We start from the raw sequence: 18,659 nt of genomic DNA, 5'->3' as shown, positions 1-18,659 counted from the left end.
TTATCATCCGTGAAAGAGATGCATACGGAAGGGGCAGTGTCTGTGTTTGGGGTGGCATTTCTTTGGGTGGACGCACATGCCTCCATGTCTTTCCAAGGGGAACCACAAATGCTCAGATTTATAGAGATGACATCCTTGATGTTTATGTGCGCCCATATGCCGGGGCAATAGGTGATGCTTTCCTATTACAGGACTACAACGCAAGACCACACAGGGCTCGCATCGTAGATGATTATCTTCAACAGGAAACAATTATACGCATGGAGTGGCCAGCTCGATCCCCGGACTTGAATCCTATCGAGCATGTTTGGGATGCTTTAGGGAGACGTCTAGCTGCTCTCAATCCACCCCCTCAGACCATTGTCGCGCATGCAACTGCTTTGCAAGAGCAATGGCTCTTGCTTCCTATGGAACTGATAGATCACATAATTGAAAGCTTCACACATCGCTGTATTGCTTCTAGAGGCGATCATATTCCATATTGAAGGTACTTTTCCTATAGCAAACCGACACCTTCGATTTGTTCATTTTGTACATGTGCTAATTTCTATACTACCATATTTGTCTGGTAATTCCTTTTTATGTTATTTGATACCTTACTATGTGTTGTATATTGTGGGTAAGTTTCATTAAATTCTACATGTAACGTTTTCAGTAATCGTGATTTTTCCTTAATGTATGATAACCAGTATATTTGCCATTGTGCATAATGATGTAAAATTAATGCCTTAGTAGCATTGCTCAGTGAACATTATGATATTCATTTTCTAAGGGATAAATCAAACAAAAGTGTAAGCAAAAGTCTTCTAAAAGATTATCTTCCCTAGAAAATACTAGCCAGATTTAAGACAAAAATAAGGCATGTCTGTGAAAAGAAAATAATTACTTACAAAATCTTATTTCCAACACTAATAAAGTACCTAATTATATATTAAAATTTCAAAACATGATTTACACAATTGATATTTAACTAAGTCTTGCATATCTATTATTTGGCTTCATAAAATAACATATTATATAAAATGAAGTAGTCGTATAAAAACAATATGTTTTTCTTAATGTAGGAATATAAAATTTCTTAATAGAATGGTTTTTCTGAGCAAATGAATTAGAGTTTAAAACGATAAATCTAATAGTGCTTCATAGGACTAAGGCTGGATTTCCTGGTAATTCAGATTTTAGAATTTTTTTTTTGCTTTGTCATAAAATCATGCTTTTAATGTACCTTTAAGAGCTAACTAATTCATTCTGACAAGTATTTTGCTTGAGATATGCTGTCATGGAAGGCTTAATAAATGATAGTATTTGCCTCATATCTGCTTTTCCGATTAGAAAATACATGAAAGGCCAAGGCAGCCATGACCTTCCTGAAATCAGAATACAAATGTTTTGTGGCTTTAATTATTGAGCTAGGTAATAGTGATGGATTTTTAGTAAAACTCTTAATCTTTATAATAAAATATATTATACATACATAAATATGTACCGCAGAACATTTGCTTAGATACAGCTAGGATAACTTCTCTTGTTGATGTTATTTTGCACAGATTTTTAATCAAAATTGTCTCTGAAGTAACGTGCTATAAGTTTGTTTTGAGATTTAGAATGATGTCAGACAAAACTAGATACAATTTCGTTTCCTAGATACAAATTTTCCAATTTGGTGATGCTTATTCATCATGTGAAGTAAAATTCTGAGAAGGGGGAAAAATTGTGAGTGCATTTTAATGAAAAATTAATAGTAAATACCAAACAGCAATACCAGTTTTCAAGGCTTATACTGAGAGACAAATTTTTCACTCATACTTTCCTTGTATATAGAGGTACTCGTACCTCAAGATTCAACTATTTTACCGCTTAGCTATTAGCAAAATAAGAGATAGACATTTTATCACATAATGCAATAACTGCTGCCTGCAAATTATGCTGTCCAGTGCTTGCCTAAATTCTAAAAATTTTGCCGCTCTTAAGTCCCGCTGCCCATTGCAGTCGTACAGGTTGGCCTGGCCACTGATGAGCATTAAACATGAAGGCAACTGGAACGAAATGGCACCATATGATTAAACTTGGTTTCAGACCTGTATGGGGATGCATTATGCATGACATAATGTGGCATTTTGTCGATGCAGAGATGGATGTGATCCTTGATGATGTTGATGAAATAAGATTTATCTGGAAAAAATGAATTTATATTACTTATCCTTCAGTTTGCAAAATTCTATGTATAATTATAGCTATAGGCACTTACAATTTTCTAGCAAAGGTTTGGTTAGGTTATTTGAATATGGCAAAAGGGCTGCTTATTTTTTCTACCAAAGGTAGCTGAAGCAAAGGTCACTTTAAAAAACTCCTTGATGATGCAGATAATACTAAACAGTATACACGAAGACTAGTTGCTATATAGCACCTCCTTAGTTCTTAGCTGAAGAATAATATAACTGTAACAGCCATATATACAGATGTATATTATCTTATTCAACAAGTCAAACTAGCGAGTTCATCGCCGCTTAAGCATTCATCAGGTTTAGGAAAACCAGATCAAGTACGATAGTGTTTTTTTTTCTTTTAAAATAATAAAGCATGCTTTAAAAATGATAATTTAGATTATGACAAAGGCACCTATTGATTATTTGTTACATCTCAGATTTTTAGAGGTAGCTATTTCCTAGCAGTGATACCTGTGTGTTTTCTTTCGTGGTAAAGTATCAATAAATATTTAACTGTAACAGTCATATATATAATAATAACTGACTTCTGATAATTGTATATTTAGTTTTATATTTCATTTTTGTTAGCCATGTTCTCCTTTTATAAATATGGGTCTCATTGATTTGATAAAATAATGAAAACAGAAAACTGTTCGTTTTTTCTAGTTTCAGATTGCTATGTCATGGGATAGTAAAAATCTCATAGAATAAAATTATAATCATTCTAAAAGCATATTGCAATAGTATTCTGATATATGCAGCTAAATCATTATGTGGAAAAAAGGAAAGTGGTTTGAGGGAAGCACAGCATATTAATTTTTGTTCATCATAGTTTACAAAGTGTATAACTTACTCATAATTTTAAAATGATAAATTTTGGTACTTTTTAATTATCTGAACCTCACCAAAATGCTACAAAAAAGTATTGATGGTCTACACCATGTTGCCAAGAAGAATTTATGTGGTTACACATGTCACTAAAAAGCATTTATGTGGCAACCCAAGTCTACGCGTAGCATTCTCCCAGACAACTTTGCATTTCTCTAGATATTTTCATCTGTGTGGTGATCCCTCCTATAGAAATTTTAGCACTTTAGCATTGGGATGGACTATGTACTTCAGTTTCTGTTCTCTCTGGTGATATCTTTGGCTATGTAGCTTTCTGCATGCATACATTATAAAAAGCATCATATGCATCTCTTTTCTTTCTCATTTGAGGATCCTGGTGCCAAAATTCTGCAATTTTCTGATTGTTTTTTTAGTGGAAAGATTTATAGGGAGAACAATGATGAAAAAACTTAGAATTGTGTGTGTCTTGAACGGAAAAAGAAGAATGTAAAACAATAAACAGTAGTAAATGCATCACTGAAAAAAATTTAAATATATGCAAACAAACATTCCTGTCCTAACTCACCATTGAGTTTGCAACGTCTTCAAAGTTGCCAATGAGTTCATGACTTTTCAGTGGATCTGTGATAAGAACCTAAATTCCATTTATCTTATAACTCTTTTTAAAGATATAGCTATCATAAACACTGGCATTTTAATTTAATAACTTAATTTTTTTAAACACAAAAACTTATCACTATGTTTCCATTAACGGAAAAGCAGCAATCATTACAAAACATAAAAAATGGTGCAAAATGTAGTCTAAAATATTAATGGTAAATTTAAGATACATTCAAAATGCAATTTGTCACAATTCCAGATAACCCCCACCTAAAAAAAAATAATTTCAAAGATAATAGTCTTCGAAATAGATAATCGAAATGGAATTGTGCATTTTAAAATATAAGTGAAAACTTAGGATAATCCAAGCATTGTTTGTATGTCTAAAAAATGTATTCCTAACTACCTTATGCATGTTAAAGGTTACTGATAGATTTAACTGACAACATTTTTAAAACAAGAATAATATTATGAGAGATTCAAAGGCTATGTTTAATTTAACAGACAGTAAGAAATGTAGGCATATATGTTTTGCTAAGCTTTGTAATCTTGTTCTTAAAAATGTAGTTGTATCATGATAAAACATTAAAAACTATGTTAAATACTGTTCTTCCAACACTCCATCAGCAAAATAGAGTATGGATATAACCCATTTTTCTTCCTTTGTAATGATCCGGTATTTCTCAAGTATGTATTGCATAAATTATAAATACATATTAACATATAAATTAACTCAGTTGTACATAAAAATCACCCCATTACTTTATAACTGATTTTTTAAAGGATTAAAACATTACCACTGTAGGTCTAACACCCCGAATAAAAGGCTTTTTATTACAGGGCTACGCATGCTACTTTGAACGAGAAGCTTAACAAGTATTGAAACCTTTACCATGTGACAAAACAAATGACACAAAAAGCTCTATGATATGTCTTTATTCTTCTAACCAATAGCAGTGAAGCAACTATCACAGCAGGAGGTACAGCGAATACATTTTAGGAACATGCATAACCAGGAGGGGATCTTGGATCCGCTAACAAATGAAACAAAATTTTAATGTTTAAATTTTATTGTAAAAACATACATAAAAATAAAAAAATGAAACAGTATTCTAATAAAAAACATTAAAAATAAAAACAACAATCTAAAATATAACATTAAAAAAGGTAAAAAAATAATATTCTAAGATATAACATATAACATAACAAAAATTATAACATTCTTTTATGTGACTTAATATTGGCAAATTGATATATGATAGTATCACTACAAAGTTTTTTCAGTGCACTGTATTCTATATATAATGGTGAAAATGCATCAATGTTTTCTTTACTCAAATTAGACCTTACATATACTTTTATTCTTTTCAGGGCTGAAAAAGAGCATTTGTGTGAAGCATCAGAACATGGGTATCATTGAATTTTATTTGTAATAGAGTTAGAATATTCGGAAAAGTTGCTTTCACCGTCTGGACAACCTCAAATTTTTCATTAATCGTGCTTTTGTTTACATTTTTGCACAATTCTTGAAAATGAATAATTTTGTTTTGTAAATATTCTTTGGTTTCGTCAATATCGTTGCTATAGTTCTCACATAAAATGTCAATTGATATTATGATTTCCTCCTTGCCAAAGTTGAAAAAACATTTAAACGCTGATGTTACTTCTTCGTAACATTTAATATTTTTTTTAAAGGTGTTGAGTAATATTATCACATATTACATTAAATACTTTAATTCTAAATCTTTCTTTTGCTGCTCAAATGATTTAGTTTTCAGTTGTTTCATCAAAAAGTACTTTTCTCCTCTTTACTCTTTTAACTGTATCTTTACAATGTATGTTGGTGGTACACTTTCAAAAAGTCTTTTATTTCTAACTCGATTTTGTTAAAAAGTTCTCTTATTTCTGCAACAAGGGTCAACAGTCCTAGTCCAAATGATATCTTCAAGTACAGGGGTTGTAAAGTTTTGCTGGTTGCATTCACTTGTTCCAAAATCCTTGTCCAAATCGATGTTAAAGAGCTGTTTCAAAGGTGTCCATTTTATTGTGCAGAGCCTTCACTTCATTTCTAACTGCAGGTTTCTCTTCTGTATTATTGCTTAATTGGGGGAAAAAAAAATTACTGCATTAACTACTATATTACTTGTAGTTTTTATGCAAAGCATTTACTGCTTCAAATAGGGCACACCATCTAGTTTCAACCAATCTTTTTACATAATATTTGCAGCTTTGCAGTAAATTCCATCTTTGAGGGCAAGCTGTTAGGAATGTGTCAATACTTTGAACTATTGTAAAATAGTCAGTTATTTCCAAGCTGGACTCTCATGCAAGGTTAACTAGAAGATTTAATGAACGATTTGAACATGGCACATAAATAGTGTTAGGTGACAATTCTTGTATTCTTGCCTGTATTCCTGTGTAACACACCGACATATTTGCAGAACTATCATAAGTTTGTCCTCAAAAATTTTCAATACCTAATCCCAACTCATTCAATTTCTTTATAACCATTTCTGTTAAATATTCTGCAGCGTGCCTCTCTAACTGAATAAATCCCAAGGATCTCTCAATTACTGTATTGCCATTCACATTTTTAATAAATGTAAGTTGGTCTTGATGGATCTGTGGTGGAGTCTACAATAATGGAGAAGTATTTGGCTTCTTTAATTTCTTGTATGAAAGTTTCTAAAAGTTTTATTTTCATCAATTCCATGAATTCATTGCATATTTGGTGAGATAGATAGCTTACTGATCATTTTCCTTTATTTGTTTATCGCTGTAAATGTTTGGATAATAAGACATAATGTGCCAAATACTCAAGATAACTTAAGTAATTTCCTTTATGATGAATGGTTATATCCTTAGTGGATCCACGGAAAGCTAATCTTTGAGAAGCAAGTAATTTTATGGTATCAAAAATTCTCAAAATTTTCACCCAATACTCATCTTCACTTTCAACTTGTTCTTTCAAACCAATATCTAGTATTCCAATAATGGATGATCTTGTTATTAACACAACCATGGAATTCAAATGAGACTGTAACCAGATTAAAGGAAGCAATACTTTTATTAAATATATATAGTTAAAAAAAGATAGAAAAAACTTTTAAAGATGAATACTATAAAATCCCATTCTCAGAACAGGTAGCTCCGCTAGTACCACTAATAATAATTTACCTTATTCCCTACTATCCGTTATCCTGCAACCAGTACAATAAATTTTATCGTTTTAGTTGTCCGGCAGTCCAGACTTCCTTATTTATTTACAACGTTTGTGTTGCGTTAAATATTTGGTAAGGTACTATCTGTAGTCTAATTCATCTGCCTGATTTTTTTATCTATAGGCGCATTATAGTTACTTGGCGCTGGGACGGTCTTAGATATCGATGGACAATACGGACATGGCTGTGCAGGTGAGAGGCACGGATTACTTTCACGAAAGCAATTACTACTTTTTTAATGAAACTTTATCTTCAACTCTCAAAATTTATAACCAGAAATTTTGATAGGGACCAGCTTATCTGGCACCCAATGGATAAACCTGCACTGTCCATTTTCAGTTCCGATATAACATTAAATCTCTGCTGTCAGGAACTTTTGATACTAATTCTCCCCAAATTTATCTTCTTATTCCTTCTATGATCTGCATATAAGATTTGGTTTCATTACGATCATCAGCTTTAGCAGCAGATGGCTTCAAATAGGGTATGGTATTTCATAACTACACTGCATTCCTCCCCCATTTAATAGCGACTGCTGGTTAGCTGTGAATTTAATGTTTCCTTCCTTAAACTGGAAGAGCGTTTTCTAAAATTTACAACAAGATTTTACCCCCTTCAAAAAAGGGCGATCAAGAGTTATAAATCTAAAATTGACAAAAACAAAATAAAAATAGAACTTTTATCTGATTCCCCCCAATTTTATATGCCATGTTTTTATAGCAATTGCCTACCCTTCGATACAATGACAAGAGTAGCTCTCCTGATGAATAGACAATAAATAACATATCATGAATCCTATTCACTCTTCAGTTAGATCAAAATGATGGTGTTCAGTCCTAGGACATAAACAAATTTTGAGTCTTTTCAGCTAAATAAACTTAAAACAGTTAACCCTGTGAGTGACATGGGTTTTTTGGATCCACCATGAAGACCTGCATTTAAGCAATTTTTTTAGCTAAATTTGTACGTCTCTTATTTTCATAAACTCACATGTATTAAAATGATATTTATATTATAAAAGTAAGAAAGCGAAACATCTTAACAGTTATTATTTTCAACACTTCATAGTAGCATTTACGGCATGTTAATACGCTCTTTTATATTTCCTATGCAGCCTATATTTTAAAGCTGGTACCAACTACAATTTATATCTTGTTGAAACAAAAACAACTTTTTCCAGTATTAAAAATTAAGCAGACAGTCAGTACAATTAGTAAAATATATCAGCAACTAATTTTATTAAATAAATATTTAAATCAATTTAACTATTATTTTAGCTTACTTATTGATGTCTTATTAAACTAATAACTACATATGATAAAAAATTTTAAACTCAAGACAAGTGCAAAAGACATACCTGTTGTGCCTTGTAAATTCTACATCATATCCTGCATGGCAAGTTTTCATACAATTTACACAAATAGAATTCCTATCTGTGGTATTACAAGTTTCATACCTAAAATGTTCAGACAAGAAAATTTATGTTGGTATAGTTTATGGGAATATTCTAATGGAGATAAATTCAAAATATATTAGCAGGAGGTAACCAAATTCAAAAATTTAAAAAAAAGTACATGAATACTTACTTGTCCAAATAACGCTTTAATAAACTTGTATAACAAGAAATTTTATACAAACATTGGTCACTATTAACAGCTTTTTCTACAGCACTATGCTTTTCAAATATTCGGTTTCCTAAAATTTATTTTTGAAAGGAATAATAAAGTAAAATATCACATTATCAATTAACAACTTCAGTAAACAGTATAAATAATGAATAAAATAAAAAAAAAATATAGCAGATTTACAGAACTTACCTTTGAGGATAGGATTTACACCACTTGCTAAACAAAATCCACCAAATCCATTGTTGAAGATTTGATTGTATTCTAAAGTAGCTGTGGCTTTGATAGTGATTTCTACACCAGCTGCAAGCCCATCAAATATTCTGTTTCTCCTCAATATAGGGTGACTTTGTGTGCTGATTAGAACACCAGTTTGAGCATTTTGAAATATGTCATTATCTTCTAAAACTCCTAATTACAAAGATAAAGACCAAAATTATATTAAAGAAAATGTATAACACTTCAATTTCACAACATAATCTGTAAAAATTTTAATAGAAATTAATTTTAAACCAAATAGTGCTACTTTAATAAATTTCTGAACTCTTAATCCTCCCCCAAAGACAAAAGGGCAATTTCAAGCTTTGAATCAATATTTCCAAATTAGACCAAAAATATAAACACCAGGGCAGGAAATTCATAAATTTATTTCTACAAAGAAGGGCTTTTCAGTATATTAATTTATTTTCAGCAATACACTTAATGATGATATTTCAACAATTTTTTATTACAATTATATTTATCTCCTTTCTCAACAAAGTGCATGCAATCAGCGGAGTTTCACATATTTGATGCCTACAGCAATTACATAAAATTTGCAAGTTCTATAATTATATAAAACTTGTAGCGTAATTAACTCCATGTTATTAAATTACTTTTTCTATTCATACTCAAATAAAAACAGAAAGCTACATAGCATTACAAACTTATCCCATTTATAACATATATTATGAAAAAATATATATATAAAGAAATGCACATTTCATATAACAAAAACATTTTACAAGAAAGATATTAAAATAAAGATTTTAACAACTACTCAAGGACTACGAGTTTATAATTCAGAAGGAGGTCGCACTGTTGACAATCTAATTTTTTTTTTTTAAACTTCAAGTGATATTAATAAAACTCGCTGCTTTTACTCTAAAAGTAGCTTAAATACACTTATTTAATAATAAACAACAGCTGTTATAGAATAATATACCAATGTATGACTATACATACTCACTCATTAATAAACTATTTAGGGAAAAAAAATACCTTTGCCACCATTAATGATGCTCACACCTCCATCACGACCATCATATATCTTGTTTCTACAGAGAGTAGGATTACTATCTGTTTTAATACAAACTCCAGCCATAGTATTGTCAAAAATTTCATTTTGTTCAAGAATTCCTAAGCCACTATCATACACCAGAACACCACCATTTTGACAGCCCCAGATTTTATTTTGACATATTATTGGATTGCTGCCTGTCCTTGAGTAGAAAATAAAAAGAATAAACAGAAAATAGTTACTTTTTTAAGCTATAACAAAATAAACCAAAAATATAAATGATTACACTTCAAGAAAAGTGTCTATAAATCAAGATAAGAGCAGATACAAACTAAGAATAAAAACACTTAACTGTACACTTTATTATTCCTTTCAAAAATAAATTATAGGATTATAAGAGAAAAAAAAAATTAAGCTTTTGAAGACTAATTTTATTTTAATATATTTAATTCTTTAAATGTACTACACACATCCTACTTTCGAAAATGTGTTTCTCTAAATGGTAAAATATAAATATTATAATTAGAAATCTTACTAAAAACGTTTGTACATAGTAGAAGTTTTCATATGCAACACAGCTCCGTTTACATGCTTTTCTTTTAAATTTATATATAATTTCACCTTGGTTCCAACTCAGTCCTATTTATTTTAACACTAAAATATTTTTTATATGTCACATAGCTTTCATTATACATCACTTTTGATTCATTTTCGGCATTGGTTTTATATTTCACGGTCCCACTGTTCAATTATTTTCCGCAGAAATGGGGATAGGAGATGGAAACGAAGGCTTGAGACACTGCAGCCTGGTACAGGAGGTAAAAACACGTTCACGAATAGCAGGGATAATTGGAAGACAAAATAGACACAGTTTTTCGTTCTTAACAAGACACTGCATAAATAAATTAGGTGTAGCAGAATTACTGCAAAAGGCATTCTTATTAAAAAAAAAATCCTAAAAAAAAGTTTGATGAAATTTGAGTTAGCAAAGGAACTGGATAGTCCTGTGACAACACTAAAAATGGTTCTGTCACATTCTTGCCACTAGGTGGCGGGCATCTCTTCCTTTACTTTTGCTGTAATTAAGTTCCGAGAACCAGTCGAGATTGGAACCGCTCTGAGGAGCGTAAAAACTCAGAACTAAAAATGTACTGTCTTAAAATAATTATCACCTAACTTGTAAATAGTGTATATTAGCTTTTTATTTCAATAAATAATTAAAAGACAAGATGGCTTGTTAGCAGTAATAGAAACTCTTACTGAAAACGTGATTATTAGAAGCCTGGCGTCATGAACACTGAAGATGCAGCAGGTAAGGAATTTTACATTAATTTTATTGTAAATAGAAGAACCTGATGCAACATTTTTTATGGCGCCCGAACAGGGACGCCAGGTTTTTTGAAAAGTTCTAAATAAAGTGAATTCAAAAGCTGAATATTAAAATTGAAGATTTTAATACTTGTTCTTGAAGTATTCAGCAAAAGAATAATTTTGTTTTCTAAGTAAGAGTTAAATATTTGTTTTTCATGAGACGTATATTTTTTGTGTAAATGTTTGAATCTAAGAAAGATAATGGCTGAAGTAGATAAATTAAAAAAGAAAAGAAGTATCTTAAGAACTGTCGTTACAAAACTATTTAAGAAAATCGAAAGTTAATTAAATAAATCTGAAGGTAGTATTAATGAGCTCGAAGAATTGTTAGAACAGCTTAATGCTAAAACCGAAAGGCTATCTAATGCCGATGTGGAAGTTGAACCAATTCTGAGTGTAGATGAATTCGAAAATGAATTCGAAATTACAGAACAATATCGCGAGAAGATAACGTTATGGAAATTCAGGCTTAAGAAACGGATTAAGGAACTTAATCATGACTTAAATGCACCGAACACACAGCAAAATATAAAAGATACACCTAATGTTAAATTACCAAAACTTTCGATTCCCGTATTTTATGGGAACAGTAGTCAATGGCTTACTTTTTGGAATAGTTTTGAGTCCTCAATACATAATAATGAATCATTGAACAAAGTAGACAAATTTAATTACCTGAAAGCATATTTAGGAGGAACAGCTGCTAGCTGCGTTCAAGGACTTCCGTTATCGCCAAAACATTATGATTCAGCAATTCAAATCTTACACGACCGTTTTGGAAGGAGAGACATTCTTATTAATGCGCACATGAATAATTTGCTGAATATTGAATCATTAAAAAATGCGAATGACATAAAAACATTTCGTAACTTGTATGATAAAGTACAAACGCAGATCAGATGTCTCGAAGCGTTAGAAGTTGTATCGGAATCTTACAGCGCTTTGCTGTGTCCGATGATTTTGAAGTTATTGCCTTCAGAATTAACGCTTGAATTTCATAGAACACAAAATGTTGGCACCGATTATAACATAAAAGATTTAATGTCATTTTTACACTCAGAACTTTCATCCCGTGAACGCACGAGGTCAATGGTTTCGCAACAGCAAAAAGTATCCGATCGGCGACGGTCTTCTTCCCCCCTGCAACGAAAAGCGCAAATGGTTTCTCAAACAGACATAATAAACCAAAGATTCCGACCGCTACAGATTTGTTTACAAAATCCGAATGCAGAGAGGAAAATATGAACTGCATATTCTGTAATCAATTCCACAAGATTCATGACTGTAGTTTCGTTTCCGGCTTATGATTACAAGAAAAAAGGGACATTTAAAAAAGAAAGTGTGCTTGCTATAAATGCCTAAAGTTACACCATTTGGCTCAAAACTGCAGAACAAAAATAACTTGTTCAGAAGTATATTTGCAAACTTTAGTTGTTCGCATATATGGAAGAGGGAATAACCAGTTTGTTTGAGCGATAATTGACACCGGAAGTCAAAACTCATACATAAGCAGGTATGCAGCAGAAAGGTTACAATTAAGAAGCTTAGGTGAACAAAGTGTAACCCACGGACTTTTCGGTGGCATAGAAGTTTCGGAAAAACATAAACGTTATAGAATAAAATTGGGTAGCGTAGATAAACGGTATAATTGTGAAATCAATGTATTGGATGAAAGAAAAATATGTTCTTCAGTCCCTAAAATCAAAAATATACACTGGATTAGGGAACTTAGAAGAAGAGGAATTTATGTCAGTGATGTTTTTGAAAATTCCAGATTATTTCAGGAGAACCCCCAAGAGATTCATTAGTTGTTAGGGGCAGATGTTGCTGCAAATTTATTTACAGGTAAAATGGAAGTTCTTCCTTGGGGAAGATTAGTTGCTGTAAGTACAAGACTTGGGTGGACAGTCATGGGGAAAGCGAACACTGACAATTATAAAATAGAAAATTCCTTTTCCACGGTTTCGTTATCTTTACATATTTCTGATGCCACGCTGTCAGAACTGTGGAGGCTTGATGTTATCGGAATAACAGATCCAGTTACAAAGAAGGCTAGAGAGGAAAGGGATTTGCAAGCAAAATTGCAGTTCGAAAATTCTGTATCTCTAAACGAAGAGGGGTGTTATGAAGTCGCACTTCCGTGGGCGGAGAATCGTACCACTCTCCACCCACAAGGATTTAGCGTTGAAACGTCTACAATCTACCACCCAGAAACTTTTATCTCAAAATTTATTTTTTTCATACAATGCAGTTTTTAATGACTGGTGTAACTTAGGAGTGATCGAAGAAGTTAAAGAAAATATTGCGGTTGACTATGGACATTATTTACTGCATAGGCCGGTGATCAAAGAAAATAGCTCAACACCAATTTGACAGGTGTTTGATGCGTCTGCGAGGAAACAATCGTCTCCTTCTCTAAATCAGTGTTTGGAGTGTGGACCAAATTTGATAGAACTAATTCCTTCTCTTTTGTTGAGATTTCGGGAAGGCAAGTTTGCTGCTATAGCAGACATTGAAAAGGCTTTCTTACAGATCAGTGTAAGGCCTCAAGATAGAGACTGGCTTCGGTTTTTCTGGTGGAATGATGTGGAAGAAAGGAAAACGAAAATATTTCATCATACTAGAGTAGTATTTGGGGTTAAGAGTAGTCCTTTCCTTTTGACAGCTGTTATAGAATTCCATCTACAAAAGTACATGAAAAATTCTTCATATGATACGGAGATGATAGTTAGACTCTTGCGTAGCTTCTACGTAGATAACGTTGTTGCCAGTTTTGACAAAGAATCCGAGATGATCCAGTTTATAGAAAAATCTCGAGAAATAATGTATGAAGGAAAGTTTAATCTTCGAGGTTGGTTACATAACGGAGATAACTTGAAACAGGAAACTATTTCACCCGTATTGGGTCTGTTATTGAACTCTCAGAAAGATAATTTAACTTTGAATCTGAATTGGCTAGAAGATTTTGAAATGGGTATAATAACGAAGAGAACAATTCTCGCTGTAGCACACAAAATATTTGATCCTATTGGTATTGTGAGTCCTGTTCTCTTGTATCCTAAAGTATTGTTGCAGAACCTATGGGAAACAGGAATTTCTTGGGATACTGAAGTCAACGAGAGTACAAAACAAAATTTTGTGAATTGGTATAAAAGCCTTTTTCTCTTAAAAGAAATATCCCTCCTACGTTGGATACATTCCAGCAAGGACAATAGGAAGTTCTGCAGCATTCACACATTCTGTGATGCCAGTAGTAATGCGTATGCTGCTGCAGTTTTCTTGAGAACTGTGATGAATTCTGGAGTTGAAGTTCATCTGTTGGCATCGAAGTCTAGGGTAGCTCCCGTGAAATCTATTACGATCCCTCGTCTGGAATTGATAGCTGCCACGATAGGTGCCAGACTATGCTCTTCTGTTTTAAATGGTTTACAATGGCAAAATGTGGAAACGCATTTTTGGACGGATTCTACAACAGTTTTGACATGGATTCAAAGGGAAGAGATTGTCTGGGCTGTCTTTGTGGAAAACAGAGTCAGGGAGATTAGAAAACTCACAGATCCAAAAACGTGGAAGCATATTGCTGGAACAAAAAATCCAGCTGACCTCCCATCAAGAGGTTGCACCGCTAAACAACTTTTAGCAGTTAGATGGTGGGAGGGCCCCGACTGGCTGAAGAAAAATCAGGAAGAATGGCCTAGACAAAGGGAAATACCGGACATGGAAATAGTGAATTCAGAAAAAAGGAAATCAGTCATTTCTGCACTAAATACGCAAAGGGTAGAACATTTTTTTGAGAAATATTCATCTTACCATAAAATGTTAAGAATAACTGCTTGGATATGCAGATTTATCAACAACTGCAGAAGACCAGATTCTAAACAATCAGGAGAACTCACAGTCCCTGAAATAGAAACTGTAGAAAAGAAAATATGCAAGATAATACAAATAGAAGCATTTGGCAAAGAACTTAAAGTTAGCAACCTTTGTACCTTTTTTGACTCAGATGGCCTTATTCGGTTAAAGACCAAGATTACTAGAAGAGAGGAAGAAGAAAATTTTCTCTGTCCAATTGTATTGCCCTCAAATCATGACTTAGTTCATAGGTTAATTTTAGATTACCATTTGCGACTATCCCACGCTGGTGTGCAATTCGTACTAGCCAATATTCGACAGAAATTCTGGGTCCTGAGAGGAAGAAAAACAGTATGTAAAGTTCTTATGAAGTGTGTTCGCTGTAGAAGATATAGTGCAAAGAATATAGAGACTGTTCCAGCACCTCTTCCTGAAGATCAAATTCGAGATGCTCTGGTGTTTGAAGTGACCGGAGTCGATGTAGCCGGTCCTCTTTATTTACGAAAAGGAAAAAAGGAATGGATCTTGCTCTTTACTTTCGCGGTCTATCGCGCGATACATCTTGAGCTGATAGAAAGTTTATCAACAAATGCGTTCATCTTGGGATTAAGGAGATTTATTGCCAGAAGAGGTCGTCCAGGTATTATTTACAGCGACAATGGCACTAATTTCGTTGGAACTGAAAATCTGTTAAGATCGATAGATTGGAAAGAAATAGAATGTCTTTCAACTAGTATGAGAATACAGTGGAAGTTTAATCCCCCAACTGCTTCATGGTGGGGCGGTTGGTGGGAGAGGTTGGTACAAACAGTGAAGAAGATGTTGAAAATGTTCTCGGCAAGTCCTGTGTCTCTTACGAGGAAATGTTGACTATACTTTGTGATATCGAATCAGTAATCAACTCAAGACCCCTTACGTACCTTTCAAAAGATCCAAATGATCTTACGGCACTAACTCCTTCAATGTTTCTACAAGATGTGCACGACGTCGGAGTGCCTGACTTAGACTACTTGGATACCATTAATCTGACAAAAAGATACAAGTTCTTGCAGAACTTAAGAAAACATTTTCGCAAAAGATTTCGTGATGAATATTTAGCTATCCTAGTGCAAAAACCATCTAAACGATCTACTCGGACTATCAACAAAAATGACTTGGTGTTTGTCGGCAGCGACAACAAGAAGAGAATAGATTGGCCAATAGGTCGTGTTGTAGAACTATATCCTGGGAAAGACAACGAAGTACGTGTTGTCAAAGTGAAAACTGCAACGGGTGAACTCCTAAGACCTGTGAAACGTATTTATCCTCTCGAACTTGATAGACCTAACTTGTTTAGTGACTTCACCATGAACAGAAAAAACTCTGCCGATAAGTGTAACAGTGATATGAACTATCAAACTAGATATGGACGTAAAACTGTAAAACCTGTTACATATTTTTAAATTGCTATACTAATTTTTGTTTCTTTTCAGTATTTTAGAAATTTAATTGTCCTAACAGTAGTCAATTGGAACATGTTATCTGGATATGGTATGAATGTAATGCAGAAAATGTTTAGATGTGTAATCCTTCTTTGTAAGTATTAATTTTAGAGCATTAGTTACTTTTCATATTTGTGAAAGTTGTACTTGAATTTTTGTTTGATTATTCATAAATTTTGTTTTCATTTTCCCATCTTATCAACTGCAACGGGTGAACTCCTAAGACCTGTGAAACGTATTTATCCTCTCGAACTTGATAGACCTAACTTGTTTAGTGACTTCACCATGAACAGAAAAAACTCTGCCGATAAGTGTAACAGTGATATGAACTATCAAACTAGATATGGACGTAAAACTGTAAAACCTGTTACATATTTTTAAATTGCTATACTAATTTTTGTTTCTTTTCAGTATTTTAGAAATTTAATTGTCCTAACAGTAGTCAATTGGAACATGTTATCTGGATATGGTATGAATGTAATGCAGAAAATGTTTAGATGTGTAATCCTTCTTTGTAAGTATTAATTTTAGAGCATTAGTTACTTTTCATATTTGTGAAAGTTGTACTTGAATTTTTGTTTGATTATTCATAAATTTTGTTTTCATTTTCCCATCTTATCAAGGTAAAATCAAAAGGTGGGAGGATGTCACATTCTTGCCACTAGGTGGCGGGCATCTCTTCCTTTATTTTTGCTGTAATTAAGTTCCGAGAACCAGTCGAGATTGGAACCGCTCTGAGGAGCGTAAAAACTCAGAACTAAAAATGTACTGTCTTAAAATAATTATCACCTACCTTGTAAATAGTGTATATTAGCTTTTTATTTCAATAAATAATTAAAAGACAAGATGGCTTGTTAGCAGTAATAGAAACTCTTACTGAAAACGTGATTATTAGAAGCCTGGCGTCGTGAACACTGAAGATGCAGCAGGTAAGGAATTTTACATTAATTTTATTGTAAATAGAAGAACCTGATGCAACAGGTTCTTTACAAAAAAAAAAAAAAAAAGTTGAAGCATAGAGATTTATAGACAGTCCACTTTAAAGAAATTACATATTAACAAGATGGGAAATTCATAGGTCAAAGACATTTTGCTTAAATAATTTATGCAATTATGCATAAAAATTGCATTTTATGCATATATCACTGGAATACTGGATATGTCATGCATCCAATATTCCAGTGAATGACCCATGTTAATCAAGAAGCCAAAAGAAATAGTACTTTGATTGAATGTGAAGTAAGCTTGCTTTTAAATTGATGACTGCATAAATTTAAATTGCGGCATGGAATTTGATGTCACATAATAGATGGACGATCAAAAAGTGTCTCTGCTGAATGAGTTAAAGAATGGTTCAAGAATTATACACCAAAATATGATAATGAACAAAAAATGAATTACAAGATATTTTTAATATGATATTTTAATGGTTGTTCTTTTCTTTAAACTTATGCTGAACAACCTTTAATGGCTGTTCTTTTCTTTAAACTTATGCTGGTAAGGACCCTAACCTTCAAAGGTGACTAGTGTCAAGGAACTAAACAAAGTAAAAAGTGTCTCACTGTTTAACTGTGTGCAAATGCTGAAAGTACAGAGAAAATAACTCCTTTAGTTATAGGAGAGTAAAAAATAAATAAATAAATAATAATAATAATAATAATAATAATAATAATAATAAAAAAAAAAAAAAAAAAAAAAAAAAAAAAAAAAAAAAAAAAAAACAAGGTGCTTCAAACATGTTTAAACTCTGCCATTAGAATATAATGCAAATAAATATGCAATATTTATAAATAAACAGAATATAATGCATGGATGACTATGGACATTTTTACAGAAAAGGAAATGGAGAAATCTATGAGGAGATAAAACCGCAAAAATTGCTTTTTATGGATCATTGTACCGCCCATTCTCAAATGACAGATTTCTTGCAAAATGTGAAAGTTGTTTTCTTCCCAGCAAATCGTGCCAGCATAGTACAACCTTTAGATCGGGGTGTATTAAGAATTGTAAAATGTTGCAAAAGCAAAAATTAATTCAAATAGTCCTTCAAAATATAACCACAGGAAAAACATAAAAAATTTAAATATTCTTCAGCTATGATTATGATTTTACTTGCCTGAAGTCAAGAAAAACAACAAACAATTAAAAACTTCTTCATAAAGAGAGATTTTTGA

The 18,659-nt window shown here is 32.4% G+C and overlaps 1 protein-coding gene across 1 annotated transcript in view; it reads right to left on the bottom strand.

Moving 5' to 3' along the window:
* Positions 1-4,577: 4,577 nt before the first annotated feature.
* The window catches only part of LOC118202479 (uncharacterized), a 116,165-nt gene continuing 102,083 nt past the window's right edge, over positions 4,578-18,659 (bottom strand). Inside the window, 5 exon segments of the mRNA XM_085826759.1 lie at positions 4,578-4,690; positions 8,235-8,333; positions 8,464-8,572; positions 8,695-8,913; positions 9,763-9,983. Coding sequence (XP_085682885.1) covers positions 4,600-4,690; positions 8,235-8,333; positions 8,464-8,572; positions 8,695-8,913; positions 9,763-9,983 — 739 coding nt within the window. The 3' untranslated portion in view covers positions 4,578-4,599.

This window comes from Stegodyphus dumicola, chromosome 11 (assembly GCF_044657685.1).
Source record: "Stegodyphus dumicola isolate Sdum_Otavi_A_Nest chromosome 11, ASM4465768v1".
Lineage (NCBI taxonomy): Eukaryota > Metazoa > Arthropoda > Arachnida > Araneae > Eresidae > Stegodyphus > Stegodyphus dumicola.
This window is presented reverse-complemented; position numbering and strand designations above follow the sequence as displayed.